A 27,058-nucleotide genomic window follows, 5' to 3' on the forward strand; every position below is an offset into this window, starting at 1 on the left:
TTTTGGTTAGCTGAACTATTTATTTCGTTTGCAATGCCTCACGCATGGGTTTTGGTTTGAACTTCAGATTTCTAAAACAAACATTATTGAACGGTTTTTAAAACATTTTGGTGGTATTTTTTTAAATTTAATAAATTTTATAATTTTTTTACTTTTAATAAATTTTATAATTTTTTTACTTTTAATGAATTTTATAATTTTTTTACTTTTAATAAATTTTATACTTTATTAAGCTAACTATTATGGAATTTCAGGAACTTTACTATCTGGTTAAATCTTCCGAAATTTATCACAAGACGGCATTTCAAGTATTAATAATTCGAACAGTTTCTCCTGTCTGAGAACCTATGTAATTCGAGTTTTGTGAATTGGGACTTTGCATTGTTGATAGTGGAAAAAGCTCTCAAAAATGATTCGGAACGCTGCAGATTGTTATGGTTTTCATCTTTTCGTAAACGAACTATGCAAAAAGAAAACATTGTAATGGTAAAAAAAATACCAAATCGAGATTTTGACGAATTTCCATGTTTCATACTTCCCTGACTTCAAAAAACACATTTGTTTAATAATGCATGTCTGTCCGTTTGTTTGTGAGCAGGAAAACTCAAACACACTTTGAATTTGATGGATGGAATATGGTATATGGACTATACACAACATTTGTAGATTTCTGTTTGATTCTGAACGAATTACATGAACAAGAAACCTGCTGTTTGAACATAATTGAACTCAATAACTGCGAAACGTAAAGAACTATACAGGTAAAATTGATACACAATTTTAGCATTTAAAATGTCGATTCTTATCACATTTTGTGCCAAATTTATTTAAAGGTTGACTGTACATTGGTGTGTATTTTCGTAAGGGTGTAAATGCAATAATTCATGAACGGAATGAATTCATATTTCGTAATTATTATAAGCTAATTCCAGGCAAGGTATTCTCGGTCTTACGTTAGATCCATAATTTATAAGGGAGGTACGAAATAAAATCTCAACTGGAGAATATGCGAGAAAGTTTCAGAGAGACCACTCCCAATGGTTTAGTAATGATTTCATGTTTGCTTTATTTATGTTGATTTCTGCAGCGTATTCTTGAGGAATGAAACATTGTTATCCGTTATCGAGCGTGGTGAACTCACCGTGCACTCACTGAACAGATTTTCCGTAACAGCATATCTCTCTCGAAGAATGTTTTCAATTTTTACGTTAAACAAGTTTTTTTTTTGTTTCAGAATGTCTCTTCCTCCGCCTCTGAATAATCCTCAATAAAACTACTTAACTCACTAAGAATTCATATTTCGTAATTATTATAAGCTAATTCCAGGCAAGGTATTCTCGGTCTTACGTTAGATCCATAATTTATAAGGGAGGTACGAAATAAAATCTCAACTGGAGAATATGCGAGAAAGTTTCAGAGAGACCACTCCCAATGGTTTAGTAATGATTTCATGTTTGCTTTATTTATGCTGATTTCTGCAGCGTATTCTTGAGGAATGAAACATTGTTATCCGTTATCGAGCGTGGTGAACTCACCGTGCACTCACTGAACAGATTTTCCGTAACAGCATATCTCTCTCGAAGAATGTTTTCAATTTTTACGTTAAACAAGTTTTTTTTTGTTTCAGAATGTCTCTTCCTCCGCCTCTGAATAATCCTCAATAAAACTACTTAACTCACTAAGAAAATTATTAAATCAGAAGGAGGAAGCAATACATATTTAACTAATAAATAAATGACTTTATTAAAACAGAAACTCATTCGCAAATAATAAATAAAAAACAAATAATCTTGTCGCCATTATTCTCTTTCTCTCTCTCTCTCTCTCTCTCTCTCTCTCTTTTTTTTTTTTTTTGTTTCTTCTACTTTGAAGACAGATATCAAGACATTAGTGGATAGAATTGTATTTTTTCCTTTGATCAGCTGCTTCTTTGGGCACGTGAGAGATAACATCACTCGAAGGTTCTTGGTCAGCCCAGTCTTGTTTATTGGAAGTTGAGAAGAAAATGAAAACGAAACTGGCGAAAGCTAATAGAGAAGCTGTTATGCTAAAAGCGATTCTCCATTGATGTAGAGTATTCTAGAAAAACAAAAAGAAAAAAGGAGCTTTATGTAAGAATCTAATTATGTGAATTAATGTGAATTGAATTATGTGAAAAAATTACATGATACATTATTCTTAAGCCAGAAATATTATTTTTCCAAACAGTTTTTAAGTCTTAGAAAGGCAACACTAATTGTTCTAGTTGGCAAAGCTCATAGAAATTCAGGCATGCTGTAGAACTAATCGAACTAGTTGTTTGTCACTTTTTAAATTGTTGGAGTTATGATTGTGGTGAATAGCATATACGCCACTTAACAGCTCTGCTACCCGAACGACTGTTTTGGTATCATGGTTATGTTACTGGACTGCGAACCACAAGGTCCCAGGTTCTATCCTTCGCGCATCGCAATCGCTACATTGGTGACCTCGGACGATGAACCTAAAAGCTTTCTACAGCTGTTGTGGTGCCATCTACCCGCAACCAAAGTCGTCAGATTTACTTGATGCAGAAACCAAAGTCACTTGACGCAGCAACCCAAAGCCGTCAGACTCACTTGGCGCATCAGCAACCACAAAAACGCTCGCCATAACGCTTGGCGTTACTCAACTGGGTACAGGCCCATTAGACAATAGCTAATACATCACCACTCAACGGCATATCATTCGTCTCACCTCCGATTCACTGGAGGGAGAGTCTGTGGTGAATAGCATATAAGCCAGTTAACAGCTCTGCTACCCGAGCAGGCGTCCGCTCGTTTGTTTTGGTATCATGGTTATGTTACTGGACTGCGAACCACAAGGCCCCAGTTTCAATCCAATTTCACTAAATGATAATGACGAGGCCTACTCTATATATCAGTTACAAGTCAGAAATCAAGCGTCATTTCGAATATAGTCTTGATTTAGCAGTTACTGAATACTTCCACAAACAAGGGAGCACTTATGAAGACAATTATGAAGAAATCCAGATAACTTTCAATAAATAGCCAAATAAATCAATGCATGATTTCAACTAAGCCGCACTAAGCAAGTTTAACCTAATGATATCAAATTGGTAATCGTGTGGAAAAGTATTTGTAGATATTCTTCAATGTTCCTGTCATTATATACCATCTATTAATTCATAATTTTTTTTTATTGACATTATAATATTTTTTTCTGATTAACTTATTTAGTACAAAAATGTCCCGCCTACATTTTAAAATTGATTATTCTATTGTCAAGAAAATTTCAGTGCTAATAATTGTAAATTTTCCATATTAGAAAGAATTAAAGCATAATTGTGAATGTTTTTTTTTCGTATTTGCAATTTTTTATGTAACCTTTAACAATAATTATGTTCTGCTATAAATTATTACGGATTCTGCACCTCTATCCAAATCCCACTTTATCTCATTGTAAGAAAATTGCAAGATGTATTTAAAACTGGAATTGTATCCAAAGGTAAAATTCTAGAATTTACTGCTAATGATCACTAATTTTTCTCAAAAATTTAATATTATCATCATTTTTTCGCAATTGTTTTAGAATTGAAATCCATTGCAGGAAAGAAACCATTTAGATTCTTAAATCAAATTAATCAGTTTTTTTTATAGTTAATATAAGCTATTAAATTTGTTTAACAAATGAAGAATATAGGAATAAAAAAAATCGGCTTTTTATTTGAACGAAAAATTTGGTAAGAGTTTAGAAAAATCTTGTCAACGTAAAATGTTGACAAATTATTGTCTCAAAATAATTAAAAAAAAGTACTAACTGATTGATAATTAATTTATTTGTAGAAATTACATTTTGCAAATAAAAAATTTATTCACATTTTTTGTGGTTTCTGATTTTTTTGACTTCAGCTTTAATTAAAGAAAGTAAAAACTCTTTGGGTGATGAATTTTTGGTGGTGATAAATTGATGAATTTTTGTGGTAAATGCATTTTGCATGTTTATAGAAAGAGCCAACAAAGATTAATAAGTAACAATTGCTTTTTTAATCAATAATTCATGGCTTATTTTTGTTCTTGGTGAACTATTATTTTGTAAAAGCTGTTGGATAAAAAATAATATTCTCTATGTAAATAACCTGCCACCACTTACCCTTCCATCAGTAAGTGCCCCAACTACTAAGGGAGTTAGGAATCCTGTCAAATTAGCAATCGTATTCGTTATACCAAGTAAGGTGCCTAAAATAAATTCAAAACATCATTTATACATATTAATCGTATAGAAAGTATGAGGGAGGTCATTTTGTAAACGTATAAGGCAAAATTATATTTACAGTCATAATTCAAGGAAATATTTAAGATAATTTCCAAAAACTACAAATACATTAGTTATTTATCGGCATAATCTTTGTAAATTCAAAGGCATTTGTCACATGCATGAAGAGACGTTTGTACCATCTGCTGCAAACTAATTTGAATATCCTTTCGCAGTATTGCTGTTTGTCAAATTTCTAGAAGTTTTCTAGTGAGGTGTTTTGCAAATCCTCCTGAATTTCAAAACATGTTTTCGCTAAAAATGTTTCTTACTTTTAGAACGAAAATTAGAAGAGGTCTGAATTTCGAGCAGTTATCATCAGTGTATGAAGAGCTTGGGCTGTCTTTTCTGTTTCCTCGGATTACCCTTCAGATCCTTTCGTCTATATTTACATTTTTTGGAACCAAACGTCGGCTTTTGTTGACTTAAAACTTCAGCGCATAAACACTCACTAATCTGCGATGAATTTCGCTTTAGAAATTAACTTTCTAACTCTTTCAACTTACCAAAAAACTGATAACTTTCACGTTTCTTAAACTTTGTATATTCTGCAATTAAATACTTAAAGTTTTTTGGTTTATAGTTTACATATAAAAACGTAAATATAAACGGAAAGATCTGGCGATAAAAAAGACCAAAATTTTCACACATGGATGGCAACTTCTGAAATGTCCATCTACCTTTGATTTTTATTTATTCGAACCTGCAAAGAATGTTTTGGCGAGAAATCGTTTTGTTTTGGCGAGAACCGAGGTGCAGGAGAATTTGCAAAACTTTATTCTGAAATACCTCAAGCTCTTAACATATACTAGCAGTATCACGAAGGAGAGTTCAAACAAAGTTTCACCCTGGGACAAATGTCTCAACATTCATGGAACTTAACTGCATCTGGAACAAAAAGGCAGTTCTGTCTAATTTACTTCACTGCTAAACATGCCAAGTGATGCATTCACTCCAACATTGTACATATAACTTTATTATCGGACAATCCTCATAAATATAATAATTACTAAACATGAATATACAAATTAATATTTTCAGATGGATCAGTTATACAATGCTTTCTAATATGTTGGCAATTAAGAAGACTTACCGATGTCACATAAAGATGTTTAATCTATATAATGCAATCAATTCGGTTGCAATAATTGTTGAGGCTACCTCAGACATCTTTGATATCAAACAAATCGATGCAATTTTATAAAATTCCTCCTAATTTTCCTCACAGTACAATTTACAATTGGTATCTAACGTTGTGAAATTGCTGCCGTTTAAATTTATATATGATTGCTTAAATACTTTCGAAACTGACGAAAACGATTTGAACTACATATAAAAAGAAGTAATATATATATAAAGAAAATTTTAAGTCAATTCTTACTTAGGTCAACAACAAAAAATTAATTTTAGTTACTTTTTATGAAATAATTACAATTATGACAGAGTTACAATATTAAGAGGCAAAATGGAGCTTGGCGACGAATTTGGCGACCATTTGGTGACAGGGAGACGGATTTGGCGACTTTGGTGACCAAATAGAAATTACTGGACAAATTTAATTAATTAATTAATATTTGAAAAAACTGTATTAACATCAAGTGCCAGCCACTACAAGTTTAAAAAATATATTTTAACTTGAGTGGATGAATAAAAAGTATTTTATTAATGATTAAAATTTGAACAAATATATATAGAGAGAGAGTGTGAGCTAATAGGAGGAATTGAATAAATGTTTCACAGTAATTTTTTTAAAAAAAAACCCACGACGTAATATTTTTGACATGTATCAATGAAGAGGATAAATTATATATAAAGCACTTGCGTCTATAAATTTTTATTCTTATGAATCAAAGTTTTTTTATTTCTTTCTTACATTACAGTTTTTAAGTTAAATTGCGAATCATTTTTGTAAACATGAATGAAAAATAATTTATTGTTGGCAAAGTGGTTACAATTCCAAGTGATTTGTACCTTTATCTAGCAAGTGGTTTAGCACCGTATATTGGTAAGGAGATTTAATGATATGGGGTAAAGGAATTGAAGCAAAAAACAAAAAACAAACTTTACAATAAGATTTTAAAATTAATGTAATATTTTTTAAAATCTGAAAATCAAAAAAACGGGATTTTCATATTAGGCCAAGAGCGCCAACATAATGAGTTTATTTGGCAATTATGAGATGGCCAATCTTCATTGTACATAAGATACCAATGTATCCCCAAAATGGTTGCCTTTCTGTGTTACTTGGCGATTTTCAGATTTACTCCCAAAATTGTTTATGCTGTGTTGGAAACCACCACCAACTGGCGACGTTATCATTTTTGGCGATATATCGAAGGAACCATAACAATGAAAAAAGTATCGAAATCTGCATCACTGTCCATAATATATTATTTGAATGATGTTTTGGAAGTAAAGAAAGAACATCTTAATAAATGTATGTTGGGTTTAATTTTCAATGAAATACATGAATTATTATGATTCCTGTAATATTTTTTAAAAATCGAAATGTAAGAGACATTAAAGCTGTGTTATTTTAATAATTTTACATTCGTGTTGTTTATTTGGTCATTAAAATTCTTAATAGAATCACTATGTATGGCATCATTATATCATTAAAATCATAATTGTTCAGGCAATCTATAATCTAACTGGCTGTTGACATTCACGGTTGATTCCATTCATTCAAAATTTCAATTTCGTACATCACGTGCTCAAAACGCTATGAGTTAAAAATTGGATTAAATAAAGAAAATGGTTAGAACTTTTTTTATCATCGAAATTCAACAAAATATTGCTTAACGAAATATTGGTTTATATTTTTAAAATATCAAGGTAGAGCCATTAATTAAAATATACATATATAAGCGATGCAAAAATAATTTTCGTTTAAGAGTACTCTTGAAAATTATCTACATAAAAATGCCCAACTCTCGCTTAGTTTTTCACTAATTAAATATCTATTTATAATTTCAAAAACTAACGATCGGAGGAGCACGTTCTGATCAAACAACATATATGTGTAGGACATTCATAGTTCTAAGTGGCTTGTACAGCGCCAACAGGCTCATAGATACGTTTTCCTTTATATTTAATAGAGTTAAAAATATATCATTCAACTTTTCAATTATTTTCATTCTGTTTAATCTTTTGCAGAACTTACCTGCATATTCCGGTGACATGTCTAAAAGTGTGAGATTCTGTCCATTGTATGCGAAACCACCAATAGCTATGGCGAATATGAAAAAAAATTTGTTCAACGATACGTCACATCCTGAGAGACAAACACCTATCAGACCTAAGACAGTACCAAATCCTGCTGAAAGAAAATGAAGGAAAAATGTAAAGACAACTTCAATCTTATCTTTACTTGTAATTCAAATAATAATTTGTAATTCAGTGATGCATTTATTAGATCACATTCTCAACATTTTTTTTTAATCTGCTGAAAAATTATATAAAAGTATATGCTAATTATTGTATATTGTGGGATAGTCTCATGAGCACCGATCCCTAATGAAAGTATCACCCTCTATATCTTCAGTCTGTTGGTTAAAAGACGAACTCCCCTTCGAGGAATGATCGAACGATTCGGGATTGAAAAGTTTTCAAACATGCTAACTCATCATTTCTGAGTAATATATTTCATCAACGTAGATCTCAGACGGATGTAATAATCAATTATTTGTTCTGTTCCCCATTAGAAACTGACTAATCATTTTTAAACATTTATATCCAAATTGTCAAAGAATTAAAAATCCGATTTCAATTAATGAACTCTTCAATCACTTTCCCACATTACAATCCATCTTCGTCGACTAGCTTGTTAGATGGAAAAACTAACGTAATTTAATGTCATTTAAACCTTTTATGTATAATTTAACATTCATGGTTCCCTAATTAAGATAAATAAAGCAAACCTTATCAAAGTGCCCCAGAAAAGTAACTTCAAATTTTAAATCGTGATAAACAATTAATCCGTGCTCTTTAGTATCCTTTCAAATGTCTTGTTTATTGACAGCATGAAAGTACCATATGGTAACATAATAACACTAGAATGTATCAACGAAATTTATATCCAAAAACATGTTAATAGAATTTAAAAATAAAACTGAGAAGATTAAAAAAATTAATAAGCGTGATCTATGGCAATATTTCTTTTTACTTAAAAGATAAATTGAAAAAATAAAGAATAAGAAGAAAAGTTGCAAGTATCTATATTGCAGAGTTGGCTTTATCAGTAAGATAACCTGTCGTTCCAAGTGCCCTGGGACAATTCCGACCTTTTCGCGAATTGAAATCATGTTCATAATTTGCTCTTAATTTATATTGCACATATAAACAATATAGTCCCTTGTTATGTTTTATTAAATAAAAAGCCATATTAAAAGGATTTAATTAAAAATATATAAGAAAAATTACCTTCTTTGTTTTTAAAAAGTATAAATTATAATCCATCCGACCAGAGAAATAAAAAAAATGCTTCTTTGATTATATAAAGCATGGTAAATCAGAAAGGACTAACCTATAATTTTTTTGCTCAACTTATCTAATATTTATTTCCAATGAAAACTTAAAGAAGAAAAATTCGGTAAACATTGTTATCTTATATATCTAATACAAGATAAAAAGACATATAAAAATAAAATGACTGCAAATAAAGTATTCTTAATACTTTTCAAAAGATAATAACTTACGTTTACAGCAAATGAAACTATGTCACATTTCTGAAAATTCAGTTACTCATCTGTAATGTTCATTTCTTGTTATATTAAATTTAATTAATTCGAAAATTAAGAAAAGCAAGCTTACACACAGAATTGCGGAGTTTTCTTACAAAATTCTAAATTCAGTTACTCATCTGTAATGTTCATTTCTTGTTATATTAAATTTAATTAATTCGAAAATTAAGAAAATCAAGCTTACACACAGAATTGCGGAATTTTCTTACAAAATTCTAAATACAGTTACTCATCTGTAATGTGCATTTTCTGTTATATTAAATTTAATTAATTCGAAAATTAAGAAAAGCAAGCTTACACACAGAATTGCGGAATTTTCTTACATAATTCTAAATTCAATTACTCACCTGTAATGTGCATTTTCTGTTATATTAAATTTAATTAATTCGAAAATTAAGAAAAGCAAACTTACACACAGAATTGCAGAATTTTCTTACAAAATTCATGGAAAAAATCTCTCTACGAATAAGTGAATCAGCCACATATGCAACCATCAAACCAACAATGGTTTGTAGAACATGAGGAAAAGATGAGTAGAAGCCATTCTGCGGGGAAAACATTTCAATGAATAATTGAATAAAATTTATTTGCCAGCTTACAATTTTAAAAATATAAAAACCAAAATATTAGTAAGTTTACGCCAATATAATTTTTTGTCTACAATAATATTAAAAATTGAGTGAAGAATCAGAATATTCAGAACTTTTTTATGTGCAGTGACTTGTATATAGGATTGACCCTTAATGTGATTAGGTCGAAACTTAAGAATTTTGATTGCAATAAACGATTGATAACAGTAATAGAATTGGATAAATCTATTATATTTTAATCAAATCAAGGAAACGGGAAAATTACTTATCTTGAGGCTATCTATAATTTATTACAAAAAAGTAATTAAAAATTCCTTAATCCTTTCTTATAAATATTTATTCCTTTATAGTTCACTTCGTACGTAGTCCTATTGTTCTTAAAATTGTTTAAACAATGCTGCAGGCTACGTTTCAAATTATTAAATACTGGAATCATTTTGGTATTTGTTGAAGCATTGATTCCACAGATTCGTCCCCGTCCAAATTATTAACGTTTATTGTTTGGTCTTTATCATAAAGAACCTCGCGAAATTTCTAATCTTTTCAAAGAATAGGTAATGAAGTCTTGAATAAAATGCTAGCGTTGTCGTGACCGTGTTTGGTAAATTTGACACTTGTTTTTCTTTAATTGTGAAATCAGTTCTTTTTTTAAGCCCTTTAACTTTTATAGTTCAATCGCAGACAAAAGTAATGTATGACTTTTCAATAGATATAAAGCCAAATGTGACAACCCAATTGTCCATTTAAACTGATCCAAACAACTTTAGTCAGACAAAAGAATAGTACGAATCCTATATGAAAAATGATTCCCAAATACTATCTGCTTATTTGAATAAAATATAAATATCTATTTCACCATCTTTCACCCCAGGCTATTCTGATAAAATCAACACAATCTGGCAGATACGAAAAAGCACCATATCTGAGAGCAAATATCCCAGACCGATGTTCGTCAATCTGATAAGTGTCCGCCACAGTTTTAGCAAGTTTTACAAAAATCCAATACTCCTATACATTTTATTTTACTCAAAATTTGATATAGGCCTGTGATTTCTAACTTTAGAACACTTACCATTGTAGTGCTTTTAGATTATTCATAGAAAAGGTCTGTTGACGGATTTTGATGAAAATAAATCGTATTTCCAATTTTAGATGTAAAGACCATGTTGAGTGTTGGATTCATATATCCACGAAGATAGGCAGATAAATTTATGAATTAATTAAAAGTTTGAAGGAGATCTTCAACACAAGTAATAAAATTGACATTTTGTTTATCTAGTTAATTGAAATTTTAAACCATTCTGTTTATACGTTCATTTCAACAAGTAGACTTCCGGAGAAAGGATTTCACTTGAAAGTTTGCAAAAATCTACAGTTTGTAAATATATGACATCCACCTTTTCGAGTTTATAAATTATCTTGTCCAAAAATGCACCAAGAAGCATCATTCGAAAAATAAATATTTCAGATTTAAGGTTGTCTAAAATGTAGAGCTTCATCAAAAATCTAATCGCTTAGTTTCTTTTTGCATGCTTCATATCAGAAACAAGAAAATATGTAAAATGAATTGCTGGTATTTAAATATATACAAACACTTCAGCTTTCTAATCGAATCTCAATTTGAAAAAAGCGAAAAGTATTTCCGAATTGAGTTTATGGCAGAGAGTAATTTTATTTGCATTAAGTATAGTTCTCATATTAGAAAATATTTATTAAAAATGAAATGAGCAATCACAAAGCTAAATAATATAATTTATAAAATAAGAAGTAAAACATACTTCAGTCATCGTAAAATGTAAAATGGTGCTAAAATATGACGGCAAATCTGTCATCATAGTATAAAATGACCAATTTTGGCAGGTGATAGTGATGACGGCAGCCCAGAACGGCACGGATGTCAGTATTTTCCTCCATGGAATGGGAGGAACCTAAAAATAAAGTCATTTTCATTGCTAAAAATATAGATTTCTCATTTTTTACTCTATACAGGTTTTCAGAAATAAAAAAATAGCAACTGACACAATTTTTTTTATTATTCAATCTAATAGTACGCTATCTATAACTAAATTTTGCATGTTTTATGATTTTCTTGCACCGTGCTGGGCCATTCTCTGTTTTACTATTTCCTTCTTAATTAATCAAAATATTACATACATGACAGAATATTAATATTAACATTAATAATAATTAATAAAAATATTAAAATTATTATTATTATTATTCTATTAATAATAAACTCTAACAATGTCGCAATTCAGAATGATTAATTTTAGCTCATATTCTAAAAAAGCCACAAACCTTGAATTAGAAATAAATTTTTCATTTTGTTGATTATAACTACCTTATTGACATATTCATTGTATGTTGAGATGCCAGATATGCTTACGGCATGATTTTCGTACCTATCAAGATCGTGGTAGTTTGGTAGTTAGGACATAGCATCGGAACAAACGGTTCGAAACCTGGTCCCATTGAAGAATTGTCATTCAAATGGATGTTGACCATTCTAAATCCATCGAGACCAAATGTTCTCCTCCTAAGGCGTGGACATTTGATAAGGTATTGCTGGCTCGGGTGTCTTTCTCGTCATCAGGACACGAGTCAGAATTATTAATTGCGCTCTAAAACTGTCCAAACGTTGTTTCAATGCGGGGCAAAAATATAACTAAAATGAGCTTCAGCATATGCCGTGTTTTTTTCCGTTTCAACTTAAAATATAGTTTCACTTTGAATATTGATCAAACTGATTTTCATACAATAATTAAAAGAGCATTTCGAAAGTAAGTATTTCGTTGTTCTGTGCTAAACAAGGAAAGGATAATTTACTTACATCTGTCTGACAACAACAAGAAAAGATATAAAACCTCTAGAGTATTTAGGATGATTTGTTCAGTAAATGCTTGTCAAGTGATTGTAATGTCTCCTAAATTCACTCCGTTAACGATTTCCTCATACTTCTTATGTTCTCTTACATAATTTAACAGAATGTACAACAGGATTTAATAGGACGGTATGTCATCTTAAAACGCTTTTCCAGCTAGCCAGCGTTATAACATTTGTAACTATTAACAAAATTTGTTGGTTTGTTGTAATTTTACGTCAAGATTTTGGTGAGCAAACATTATTACATTAATCACGTAAGTATGTAATTATAAATTAGATTTTTTAAGCAAAACATAAAAGTACTACTTTGTTTCAGTGAATACAAGGATTTGAATGAAACTATAAAGAGCATCGTCTACTATAGGCACTAGTCATAGTATGTTGTGAACTTAGGCTAATATCACCTTTTATATACTAACCCATAATTCGCCAATTTTACGATAACCTTATTATAGTATTCACTTACGATATTAGTAATTAAAGAAGAAAGTAAAATAACTCTCTTTAAACAACTGCTCAAAGAGCCATCTTCTAGTTATAAAGTTTGATACCAGTTTTTTTTTTTTTTTTTTTTTTTTTTTTTTTTTTTTTTTTAACTTTTGTTCACTAGAATGATATATTTTATTTTTCAGCAACTAATCAATTATTCAATATTCTTGATAACCAGAAACATGATCTTCACATTGATTGGTAAATAACAAAAGCATTTGCTGCAATTGGCAAACTACAGAAGGATCTATACGGGTCCAGGACAGAATAGTATTATACTGAAAACTAAGTTTACGGCTAGTCTCACTTTTGGTTAGTTATCAAAGTTCTTTTTTTCTGAGATACAGATTAATACCATTGGATTTAATGATTAAAATGAGCCTTAATGGATGCAAAAGAAAGGAATAGATGTTAACATCTATTCACCAAAGAATAGATGTTAAAGCATTTAAAAAGGTTTATAGTTCCTGACCAAAAAATGATGTTAAATGCTAAAATTGCATTGTCCATTCTTATTATCTAAGGACTAAATTAATATTGTCTCTGATGAATATTAGTAATTATGATGCAAGTTCTTCATAAGAAGTTCTAAATAAATAAGTTATTTCAGCATTTCATATATCTATCTTTTCTTACCAATTTTATTTGATATTTCCACTAATTACCTTTGATTCTTATCCCATGTAAACAAATCCATCAAATTTTGATATTGTAGGTTTATATTTGGAATGTCATAAATAAGATGATCGCTATAGAATATGCAAAATTTGAAAAGCTACATTTAAAAATGGAAAAAAGTTGCATTACAAACGTAAAGGAAAAAGGAAAAGTCATCTCAGAAATGACATAAAGAGACATCATTTTTGAAAGTATACATAATTCTATGTATATATTTATTTTTGAACTTATATGTGTTATTTAATACCATAAAGTCATAAATTTACATATCATGAACTCATGAATGTGACTGCCAAGAGATAGATACCTATTTACTGTGTACTAAATTCCATTCTTGGCAGCATATCTAATGTTATGGTTTCAAGAAACAGGAATATTTCTTCTTCTGAGCTTAATTGTATTAATCATAACCCGAGAGAAGAAAGGCTTGATTTTTTACCAATTATTATAAAAACAAGCAGAAAAAATTATATCTAGATAGGGATTAAATGTCTGATAACGATCTTCTCTGCTGGAAATCTGAGCTACAACAATTCTTCTTACAAATATCCACAAAATCCTAAGAGACACTTCTCACCGAATAGACAAAATTCAAATCGTCCTATTCACGATATGCTATTCAATAACTAATTCTTTTATAGGTGCTTATTATTTGAAGTCGAGAATTGACTGACCTAAATCATGTATTTAAAACTATATCTTAAGAATTTTGTTGTAAAACTGTATTTAAAAATTTTTTGGCAAAACTGTTTTTTAAAAAAAATTTATGAAACCGTATATTAAATTTTTTTTCTAAAACTGTATATTAAAAAGATTTTGTAAAACTATATTTTAAAATTTTTTTGATAAAACTGTATCATATTTTTTTTTTTTTTTTTTTTTTTGTAAAACTGTATTTTAAAACTTTTTTGTAAGACTATATCTTAATTTCTTTTTATATACTTACTTCTTTTCGTAGATCCATCTTCTGGTTTGCTGTGATGTAGTTAATTTCTTTCTCCGAGATAAACGGGTGAGTCAAAGGTGAATCTGTTACTACGAAGCACCACAAGATAAACCACATAATCCCGATACAACCTGAAAAGATTTTAAACCAATTAGCAAACTCATTTTTGCATTCGAATCTGAGCAAATTTGCCCTCTCAAGAGATCACAAAATTTCTCCTAGATTAAATCTAATGATAGATAAAGCGCTAGTAACTGATGTGGCTAGTAAAAGAATAAAGTAAAAAAGAAATTGGTCCATTTTCTAAATTTGAATGATTTTATATTTTTTTAAAATAATTTTTGCTTCTCCCTCACCTGTAACATAAAAGGCTGCAGGCCATCCCCCAATAAAGTCAGATTCACAGAGATATCCAGTCAGAGACATCGCAACCAAGCTGCCTACATTGACACCTGCATGCACTAAGGTATTAATCATGCCTTTTTCTGAATCCGGTGCCCATTGACCAACCATATAATTCATAGCTGGAAATGTTACTCCCTGTAAAAATTCACTTAAATTAGAGAAATCAAAAATAATTCATCGGTTTTATTTAGCCATAGAATTCCCAACTTCTGTGTTTTAATATGTTTTATTTTGATTTTAAATACAAGTTATTACAGCATTCAACCAATTAGAAGGCTTTTAATTCGAGATCGTCCTTAATTACAACCTTTTCTGATCCTTAGAATTTTTTTCTAATATAAAGTTAAGATAGTATTTACAATTTATTTTGTTTAGTTTCAAAGATATCCTAAAAATTGTGAAAATCAAAATGAAGATAATTGCATATAATGGTGCATTAAAATTAATGATTAAATTAAAGATTAGACTAATTGTCGTAAAGTTGGGGTATTTAGTCAAATGATGAATTAAACTAAGTATTAAAAAATAGAAATCAGGAGAGTAATAAGCTAGTCATCTTACTAATCATCTAACATTTATGTCAGAAAATGTTTATATTTTGTAGTTTAATTATTTATTTAATTTTTTTGTGACTAGAGATAGTCCAGATGTCTGTCAGCAGTGAATAATTTCTTAAAATGTAAGGAAATTCAAATAGACTATGAAATGATTTAGATCAAGGACTTTCATCAATGTCATTTGAAGCATATGTATTATAACCAACAATTTTGAATAAACAAGGATTTGAGAAAAAAATATTAATACGATTTCTGTAAACAGTTGTTCAAATTTAGGTTTAAATTCAGATTATACTTGAAAATATAAAACAACACATTAAAAAAAATCTGAATTAAAAAGAAGCCTCTCTGAATCGAATGTCATGTTTTAGCATTTAAGAGCTTGAGTTATGAGCTTGTTTAAGGAAAAGCTACAAGAGTAGTGCGACGATATCACCATGTTGGAATTTAAAGTTTTATTGCCAAATAAGTTTTAGTTAGCCAAATTAGAAATTATTTGGGTAATTACCTAGCAATGTTGGTTTTAAGATAATTCTGACTTTTTCAAGTGCATGTGGCGTCTGGTAGTACTCAGGTAAGGGAATGGACGAGAAATCTTACTAAGGAATGACAGTTTAATTAAAATATTAAAAATAATTAATAATTAATAAGCAGCTCAATAAAAATAGTTTAATAATAAGTCAAATATTTAAATTAACTTATCAAATATATAAGCTTTCATAATAAACGAGAATCCTTTAAATGTTTATCCAATGAAATTTCATTAAATGACTTTCAGATTAATTTTTCAGCAACCATTAAGAAATAAACAACGACAAAATAAAAGAATTCAAAACTATATCGTTAACATCAGCATAAAGAGACTTAAGTTATCTTTCTAAAATTCTCACAATAATACATTTAATTTGCAACAAAAAAAAGTTCTTTTTTCCACTGTTAATATTTAAATTACAATTAAAATCATTCTAAAAATCAACGTCACTCTTAAAATCTCTTCAAACTCTTGTCCCTTGGGACCAAAAACTTTCACTTTAGTTTTCACTTTTACTCTTTCACTGTGGGCAAGAATTTGTACCTCTAAATGCTCCTTTATAGCATTAGAGGCCAACTTCTCAGCCTCATAGCCAACTTCTCAGATTAGCTATGCCAACTTCTGAAGCGAGAGAAACCATGCCCATTCAAAAAATAAGACCTCTTATTGAAAAGAGATGAGCTATCGGTTCCAGATCGGGCATTCACAATTTTCTTACTGCCTTGCCGCCCGCCAACTTACCAGCATAAAAATTTTATCGTAAGATCAGAAACAAGAAATAAATAATTGATTTTACTTCATTTCTACAGGATTAATGTGCCATCCAGTACCTATAGACTATACAGGAGGAAGTGACGTCTTTGCTAAACAAATTATTAAAAACAATTCAATTTTAATAGCAAATTATTATGATTTCGAGTTTGGTTTGTGCAGCAGACGTTCAGGTCATAGAAGGCTTTGAGAGGTTTAACCTGATTGCAGTTGAAAGTCTTGGGAGATATTTTGAGAAGTAGCTCCTGCTGTCTGAGACTCCCGTTGCTTTGGAATGGATTTTCTGGTAAGAAAAATAAGATTTCTTGTGAATGATTTTGTTGGCTGTTAAAAAAATATTACAGCGGTTATTTTATCAACCCTGCACGAAGCTCGAAATGTGCAGCAATATCCTACTAAGGAAGAGTAACTTGTGACTTTATTCCTAACTCAAAAATAAAAATAAGAATTTACCATCCACTGATAGTCCAAATTATATCAGGACATGGGACATTTCCTGCATATTTCCAAATATTTGGAAGAATGCGGCAATATAAATGCATCTGCAGTGGAATTGCAACTGTTTATCAATATTCAATGGAATGCATACTAATCTCGTATTAAAAAAGAATCTGAAAGGTGAAAATGATGACTTAAATACAGTACTGATGGTTCCAAACAATCTTAAAACATTTAAACAATGTTTTTTTTACAAGCTATTTGAAAGTTTTTAAAATTTTTTGGAACTCTTTAGTTGTGGAACGAGAATTTGGAGGAATATTGAGAATTTTGAGGAGATTTTCTTTATGTGGTTGCTTATTCCTCGTTTAACAGGATAATAGGTGTATCGGAAGATGAGAAGGAAGGTCAGTGACTGACCACTAGTGTCTGGGGGCCAGCCGACTCGAAGAGGATGACAGTTCGGGGAATCTGCCAATGTTGTGGCTGGGTTAGGCTTAAAACAACAAATCCACACAATTTAGAGTGGTTCAACTGAGTAATGTTGCTACCGCAATAAGTCCTGTCGATACTGCTTCGTTCAGTGATGGTGGGTAGGTCAGCTGCATATCAGAAGGAAAATATGCTACAAGATAAAAAATTTCTTCCCTTGCTTAGCATCATGACCTGGTTAGGCTTAAGACAACAAATCCCCACAATTTAGAGTGGTTCAATAGAGGAATGTTGCTACCGCAATAAATCCTGTTGATACTGCTTCGTTCAGTGATGGTGGGTAGGTCAGCTGTATATCAGAAGAAAAATATGCTACAGGATAAAAAATTTCTTTCCTTGCTTAGCATCATGACTGGGTTATGCTTAAGACAACAAATCCACACAAATGGTGTGGTTCAAGAGAGGACTGTTGTTACAGCAATAAATCCTGTCGATACTGTTTCGTTCAGTGATGGCGGGGGCGGGTTGTTTGATTGTACATAAGAAGAATATCATACAAAGTAAAATTTTTCTTCCTTCGCTTAGTGTTGTGTTTTTACGCCTATGCTGTTAGTAATCCTATGTAATGCTGTATTGCATGCCACAAAATAATGTATTAAATACAATTAAATCCATAACAGTTAAATTACTAACCTGCGCAAATCCTTCAATGGCTCTTATTCCTATGAGGAACCCGACTCCTTTCCATGCTGCCCAAGGTGTCAAGAGGGTAAGAAAAGATGTTATGAGGGTACTGAGGCCGAAAACCCATTTAGCACTGAATAGCTCTGCAAGTCTTCCACCAGGGATTTGAGAAATAACATAGCCATAGTAAAAGGCACCGAGGACGATTCCCTGCATTTGAGATGACCATATAAATTCTCCATCCTGAAACAGAAACAGTCACTGTAATTTTCAACAGAATTTATCATCATTCTTATGACTGCAATTTTAGCAACTACATATATTTTTTTTTTACTGCTTATAACTCTACAATAATTATGAATTAGAAGCCTGAAAAATGCATGCATTAACTCCTGTTTCTAAGAAATATGTTACTTTATGAATTACAAATAAATCTGTATTTGCATCAGATTGTTTTAGACGTACTTTAGGCATCAAATTATTTAAATTAGAGATTTATTAAAATTTTTTGATTAAAATTATTATCCTATCAATGTTAATTATATATATAAAAGATGAATACTATTAAATCTTCTAACTTCCTTATTATCATTTAGATACAACTCTATGAATAGTCTGAATACTTTTGCAAAATCTTCATTTCCATTTAACATTATAACAAAGTGTAATTTTTAATGTGACCTATTCTTACGGACATAAAAATTTTGGTCACTAACAGTTCTGAAGAGTATTAGCTTTGTTGATATTCAAAGTAAACTTTTGATTTCAATAGTTAAATTTAACAATTAATTTAATTAAAACACAAACATACTTTAATATGAGTCAGATCAGTGACCAACAGAAGGGGCACCTTTACAAAGAATAAGGGGCAATTCAAGATACAACCATTTATTTATAAGAACAATTATATTTAGCAAAATAAAAATAGTTGTTTGTAATTCAAATTACACTGTATCATAAAGTATATGTCAAAATTAAATAATATTTGCTAAACGATCGTTTACAGCTAATGAAGTGCTCTTTGCAAACAATCCTTTAATTAATAGCAGAAAAATATTTAAAAAACTAATAAAAATAAAAAAAACAAGAAAAATATAAAACAACACAATGCTATTATGAATCTATAATTCTGCTTTTCTGTAACTCTAGTTCTTCGCTGCAAAGACAAATGTAGGAATATTCGAATTAGATATTAAATTGATGCAAATTCAATCATCTGCGATCTTGGCGATAAAATTGATAGCATTGGCGATAAGAATAAGGCTCCTAAAAACACAGGACAATATCTCTATTAGAAGTCGAAAAGCGTAAATTCTTCTATAAAATTACGTATTCTGTTACGGAAACTTTATAAGAGGAGGTACTCGTTCTTAAGAATATTAATAGCGGAGCAAACTTTCTGGCTATACTCTGAGTGATACTACGGTTTTCCTTCTGCTTGTGTTGTGAATTTCTACAAATACATCTCATTGTTTAAGCATTAAATTTATTTTTACTGTGCGTTGCGTTTTCTTGTAGAGTAAAGAGTCGTCTTAAATTAAACTGTGCCTTTTTTACAATAAAACAACAGACAATTTCAGTAACAAAGACATAAAAAAGGAAATTAAAAATTCAAAAAATAGCTGCTTTAAAACAAAGCAAGCAAAAAGGGATTACCATTCTAATGCTAAAAAGCTTTATGTAACCCTATTAGCAAATTTCACGATGTCGTCCGACATTTTGAAATCCATACAATATCACGAAGACAACGTAACAATACATGCTAATAGAAAAGATGCTCTCTGGTAGGAAAATTTAGAATTAATTGTTGTTGTTTTTCATTTATTGAATATTTTCCCCATCTTTCTATTAATCATTCGACGCATTTCACAAATATTTGATAAACGGTTAATTGCAATGAACTCTAATTAGGGGAAGTTTAAATATGCACATTCTGTACTTAGCCACTAGTTCTTTCATGAAAATAGTTCATTAAAATCAAATTACCTTGATATCGGAGTTGTGGGAGGAATTGCTGAAATCGTTAGAAGCGGTAGGTGATGGACATTCTTTCGAGGAGAGATTGTTGGCTGAACTGGCAGCTATCGCTGTTTGATTGACCATGGCAACGATGGCCACGCTGATATTCACTCGCAAAGCATACACAATCAGGAAACCAAGCATTCCATTCAAAGCAAATAGATAGCGAACGCCTGGAATCTCTATAGAAATATATAAAAAAAAAAAGAAAAAAAGAAATCACTGTAAGAAAATATTTTAACTAGTCAGTAATATTTCTTTCGCAAGATGTTAGTATCATCGCTAAAAAGAGAAATTTGCAAATATTCTGAGAGGATGATATGTCAATGATCCTCAACTTTCGAGATTCATAACTTGACGGACATTGACGATAAAAATCAAGGATCTGGAAAATGCAATAGTTATGAGGATATATATTTTAATAACTAAGATCTAGAGATCCATCTAGAAAATTCCATACCTTGTTGGGAGAATATTAAAGGTGAAGTGTTCATATAAGGAATCAATTCTCTCTTTGATGCACTGATCGCAAAGCGAGCTTTACAACTGTATACGCCCAGGCGCTATAGTGCTGTGATGTTATTTAATTAGCTGTTTTTGGTCTGTTAGCTGTTGTTAGTGTCTACAAAGGCTTCATTTTATGTACATTTTAGCTATGCGTTTATGACCTGATCTTATTGTCTTCTGAAATGTTCATAGAATATAGTGCCCCTTTATAACAGTCAGTATATTTTATTCTTTTTACCGCACACCAAACAGAGGATTTCCATAATAATACATTGCATATAACCGAATATCATTTTGTAATTCATCATTTTAAAGGAATCAATAAATGAAAATCAGTAATTGAATGGGATTTCAGGAACGAAAGCAATATATTTTATCTCAATATCCAAAATATACCTATCTGAAACTGTTCACAGAACCCAAACAGATGGTTCCAGTTCGTATAAAAAATTTGGAGATTTGAGATGCCAAATGAATAACGATTCAAAATAATTAAAATGCTTATATCATAAATTCCTTTTTAACCATAAAAGATGTGGGGGATTTTATAGTTTGAAGATGTCATTATCATTTGAAAAAATATAATATCGAAGAAAAAGAACTTAAAGTGTATATCAAAATGTCAACATAATCTCAGCTGAATAAGTTTCTCTCTTACGAAGTCAATAATCCACGAACTGTTACATTATTACAGAAATCTGAATGCAGATGGTATGCTGGAGCTTTTGCCAGGTCGGCATGCATGTCTTAATTCATCTAGTTTACATAATATGTTTCTAACCATCAATAATCGATGGCCAAAAGATGCTGCAAATTACAACCTGGAAGTTTTGTTATAAAAAAAATCCATATGTTACTTTCCTTGTTATTTTATGCTAAATGACCATTATATTCTATTTTCGTCTGCAAACCTGCCTTCCAGCAGCAAATTTTACCGCATTTCGTATGGTGGGGATCAGTTCTAACATTTCAGGGACTTGCAGTTTGAACATTAGTACAAGTTTAGTCATTGGAACCAACTTTGCCAAACTGCAATTTATCATGCAAAATAATAATATTATTTTAAATTTCACAATAAACATAGAGCATTCTAACTGATTTTCAATGGACATAAAGTGACAATGTCAATAGGCGAAATCGGTCCAGTTATTGAAACTAATTGTCAATGGCTTATTTTGTGAAAATTGTTGATGTTTCAGTTCGTGAGAACTCTCAAAACTGGAAAATGGAGGCATAGAATGACAAGGTGAGGTTAATGTAATAAACCTCTAAAAAATTGACAAGATCGGCATAGAAACTGATTCTGGAGGGCTCTATTGGGGTCTTTTTTTATTGAGAATGCAAAATGAAGTGAGATTTTTGGAACACAGAGTTGGTGCCGTGGAAAAGGCGACTATTGATGACATATTTAGATAAATGAGTTTTCATATAAAATAAATCAGTGATTGGGCTTGGGTCTGATTCTTTCGGTTTTTTTTTTTTTTTTTTTTTTTTTTTTTTTTTCATTTTGAGAGATTTGGGTATCAAAGAGTAAAACTAAAAAAGATCTTAATATGTTAGAATCTTTCTTTCGAAGATCTTACACTTAATTATGTTTTATATAGATAAACAGAGCTTCAAATTTTAATGAAATTTAATTTCGTATTCTTCCACTTTGATCATTCCTTAATATTATAGTGACTTCTTTTTCAGAGTGTTACCTTAATTAAGTAAAATACTGTAAACCAAACTTCGAATTAAAAGAAGAAAATAAAAAGATATATATGTAAAAATTAAGGCAAACGTTCATGTTGATGACAGTTCATTTATTCCTTTTCACATTTATTTTCATCTTTTCAAATTAAACTTATCTATAATTTTCCATTCAAATCAATAGAATATTTTGAAAAGCAGACAAAATAAGAATTTTTGAACTTAGATATTGGTTACAACATACTGATATAAAAGACAATGATAAGATAAATTGAACGATTAAAATTATTGTCTTTATTTTTCAGCTGTTATGGCATTTTTCGCTTTAACAAGGTAAAGATAATGACTGTGAATTATTCAGTTAATCTAATGAATAGTTCATCTATTGTGAATATATAAAAAAATTCTAATTTCTCATAGCAAATCAAATAAATCACTTGTGAAATGACATAGTATTCTATATCACTGAGATAATAGTAAATTTAAGTAAGTGAAAAGGTAAAAGTGATTAATTTTTTTTATTGTTTTTTTATCTATTTTATAAGTTTTTTAAATCAGTTACAGACTTTAAAAGAATCATTCATTCACTTTTGCTAAAAACACAAGAAAAACACGTATAAGAAATCAAAAAATTTCAGAAACAATAAAAGAAATTTACTATAATTTTGTTTTTAATTTAAAATGTATCAAAATAAATTCAAATTTTGGTTGATGTTATAAAATTGTGTAGTATATTTAAAGTATTTAAGAAAAAAATTAGAACTATTGGCTGTTCTGAATAAAATTATTCAGTAAAGGAATTCCTACATTATGCAGCAAAATACATAAGAATAAGATAACTTACCATATTTTCTTATTCTTTTTTTAGTTGGATCCATTGAAGCTCTATTAATAATTTCCAGAATTCTATCACAAGAGCTTCTCTACAATTCAAGTTAAAGATTTCGGTCCCTTTCAGTTTCCTTGTAAAGTTAAGTAAGAAATAATCGTCCAGCAAATCACTTAATCAGGAAATTTCCATATTCATTTTTGAACATGGAGAAAACTTCAAGAAATCATTCCGCGAATAACCTAAAATGAAATTTTATTTTAGAACATTTCAATATTAATATTTTAATTCAGAAAAATTCTATGATAATAATCGCAAAAATTTGTAGAAAAAATTCTATTAAATTTTTAATTAATTTTAACTATACAGTATCATGCATGATATTATTATAAAGTTATGGAGCTTATTTTTTAAATAACTGATTTCATTTTCTGTTGAAATTTTAATAAAAAAATCTATAATTATTTGTTCAAAACCCCTTTTGTTAAAAAAATTACAGAAACATTCAGTCAATTTGGTACTGCTCTAAGATGGGAAAGTGTCTGTATATTTTATAGAGACAAGGTTAGACAATAACTTTTTAAGAATTAAAATACTTTTAAATACAAAACTTAAATCAAATCTTTTTTTTGTTATAAATTATACTGATTAACACTATGTCATTATAAATCTGCAACATGGGGAGAAATTTCATGAATCAGTTATCAAGCTTGTCATTCCAGTTTAACACTTCACTGTTTTAATTAATTTATTCAACAAAAATAATCATAAAGCCATCTTAGGATACCACTATTCAACTTGACTCATATATGAAATCCATTTCATTCGAACGGTTTGAAAGACTCAGCTGAAATGAAGGCAACAGCCTCTTCCTCTAGTTACGAAATAGTGAGGATAGTCGGAATTCATAGAATTTTTTCATATTTAAATTCTATGGTTAATAAATTTTAAAACTCTCATAACCACCTTAAGCATAATCACGTTGAGCGATAATTTGACAGCGACCGTACAACTTCTCAAAAACATCTCACTTTTGCAGTACCCAAAACAACATACTCAGGTACGTTGAATTGATTCTAGTATTTACACTACCTGCCCCTACCAACAAACTTAGTTGGGGGGGGGGGGTCTTCCTTAATAACATTCTGATTGGAATAAATAATATAGATATATAATCATAATTTCATATACAGATGACTTCCTAGGTTAAATTAATCATTGTTTATTGTAAAGATATAAATTAATCATTTTGCTTTCTGACTTCAACAGGATAATTTTGTATTCAAAAAAATAGAAGAATTTTATTTCCTGAGCTACTATTAGGTTTATGTAACAACTGTGCTAAAATGATTAATAAATGAAGTAAATGAAAAAAATTAAAATTAAAATATTAAATAAATATATTAAATTAATTAAAATTAAAATATTAAATAAATATATTAAATTAATTAAAATTAAAATATTAAATAAATATATTAAATTAATTAAAATTAAAATATTATTGACGATAACGATATTATAAATAAAGTGAACATGTACTGAAATGAAATGTTTATTTTAAACTGAAAACTGTAATTGGTAAGTTTTAGACTTTCTAAATAAACACAACAGAAATTGGGTATGATGTTTAAAAAAATGTTTATTGTTGTATGATATTAAGTTCTATAATCTAAGATATTTAGACAAGTTAGCGATTTTCATTTCAATTGTGAAGCAGCTGCAACTGAACTGAATAAAATGGAAATATTTGCTATTTTAATTCAAACTATTTTTTGTTTCCAAAAAGTTAATGAACAGTCATTAAAAAATAAATAATTATAATTCATTATATAATCAATAATATTAATTAAATAAAAAATTAATTTATAAATGTATGTGCATAGAATATTTTGTGCGTTATTCTTTTATACCTTATTGACTTCAAAGAATGTGTTTGTGCCGTATGGCGGCAAATGATATTATCTGTTGATTATTAAAACTAGATTATTCTGTTTATGACAAATGACATCAGTATTTTACATTATTTTCATCAGAATATTAAAATTTAAAAATATATCATTTCTGTGCCTTTCTTATGCCTTGTATCAGATTAAATCTTCCATATTACAGAAAATAATTTTATGAAATTCTTGATGTTTAAAATACACAAATATGTTTCAAGGTATTCATTTTGATTAAAGTACCTGTTTCAGCTATATATTTAATAATATTTCCAAGAGAAAGCGCTAAAAATGTCAATTTCATTTTCTAAATATATTTAATAATTTTCTCTAAACTAAAACAAAAAAATTAATATGTAAATAAAAATGCAGAATACAAAGCAACTTCCATATTTGTAGAAAAATTTATAATTATAATACAGGTTGAAATCACAATAAACTAAATATAACATTTTAATAATATGAGATTAAATGTTCAAATTTATTGAATAAATAATTGCTAAACAAGGTATTCGACTAGGTGGAAAACATGAATTTGGATGACAATTAGTAATTTTATTTTACTTTTGCAGTTTCAAAAAATAGATACGTTTCTGTTTCCAATTATATCTTTATTTTCTCTCTACGTCAATTAGAAGCAAACTATTATAATAGCAAACTACTGACATGTAAGTGATGCCTATTTATAAGCATTTAAAATCTTTAAATGCATTTTCTGAAGGACTAGTTTTAAAAAAAAAATGTAGATAATATGCAAAGGCAATATATAAGGCAAATTCCATATTTCTAGTAAAATTTATAATTATAGTAAATGTTGAATTCTCAGTAGACTAAGTATATCATTTTAATAATATGACATAAAATGTTTAATTAATTGTTTAATTTATAATTGTAAGAAATATTTTACTTACCAAAAATGAGCTAATTACAGTATAAAAATAACGTTATATTTTCCAAGCAGGTACCTCAACTCTTGTTTTCCTCCACAACACAATGTCAGCTGATCTCAAAGATGACGCAACTGGTATGCTATCGTGTAGTCCTGGATACAAACACTGATTAGGATTCTGATGACCTTGACAAGAAAGTGCATGCGACTCGTATAGCTTTAAAAGATATCTCGATAGATTTGAAATTCATATAGTGAGGTGTTACACGCCACAAATTTATCTCAGTTCACACATCAATTAGGAAACAATTGCAAATGCTTTATAACGAAAGGCCTAAATCATCGCAAATTTGGCGCTATTAAATTTGTTACTTGTCTTCAAAATTTCTTACAAAAATGTTGTTTTTTTATCAATCAATTGTTTTTATTTATTGTCATAGATAAAAATAATTTTCAAAATTATACTCTTATTAATGTACTAAAGAATATGTTTTCAATTTTTTTTTCATTTTTAATTTATAATTCCTTTATTAAAAATATTATGAAACTTTGAAATATTTTTTTTTAATTCATAATATGTGGCATTATTTGTTGGAAACAAAATTTCACTTAGTTGATCAATTCAGTAATAATTAGGCTCTGAAAATATCAAATTAAAAAATATCAAATAACGATACGAAAAATCTAGAAGAAAGTATGTATATGTGATGCTCTACAGAGTAGACAATTTGACCATAAAATA

The 27,058-nt window shown here is 29.3% G+C and overlaps 1 protein-coding gene across 1 annotated transcript; it reads right to left on the reverse strand.

The window, feature by feature from the left end:
• Window positions 1-1,734: 1,734 nt before the first annotated feature.
• LOC129973086 (sialin-like) lies at window positions 1,735-26,443 on the reverse strand. The gene is made up of 11 exons (XM_056087462.1): window positions 26,339-26,443; window positions 23,503-23,729; window positions 20,427-20,641; window positions 18,450-18,683; window positions 14,978-15,161; window positions 14,622-14,752; window positions 11,404-11,553; window positions 9,448-9,580; window positions 7,457-7,612; window positions 4,132-4,217; window positions 1,735-2,079 (listed from the first exon to the last, which is right to left on the reverse strand). Exons 2-11 carry the CDS (start codon window positions 23,534-23,536, stop codon window positions 1,888-1,890), a joined length of 1,515 nt encoding a protein of 504 aa, XP_055943437.1. The 5' UTR covers window positions 23,537-23,729; window positions 26,339-26,443; the 3' UTR covers window positions 1,735-1,887.
• Window positions 26,444-27,058: the final 615 nt, after the last annotated feature.

Source organism: Argiope bruennichi, chromosome 6 (genome assembly GCF_947563725.1).
Source record: "Argiope bruennichi chromosome 6, qqArgBrue1.1, whole genome shotgun sequence".
Lineage (NCBI taxonomy): Eukaryota > Metazoa > Arthropoda > Arachnida > Araneae > Araneidae > Argiope > Argiope bruennichi.

Bases quoted from the DNA above. Each gene is read 5' to 3' on its own strand.
- LOC129973086 (XM_056087462.1), bottom strand. From the start codon at position 23,536: ATGGATCCAACTAAAAAAAGAATAAGAAAATATG. The intron at 14,753-14,977 runs GTGAGGGAGAAG...AAATCTTTTCAG, and splicing joins TGCAGCCTTTTATGTTACAG to GTTGTATCGGGATTATGTGG. The intron at 9,581-11,403 runs GTATGTTTTACT...TTTTCCCCGCAG, and splicing joins TACATTTTACGATGACTGAA to AATGGCTTCTACTCATCTTT.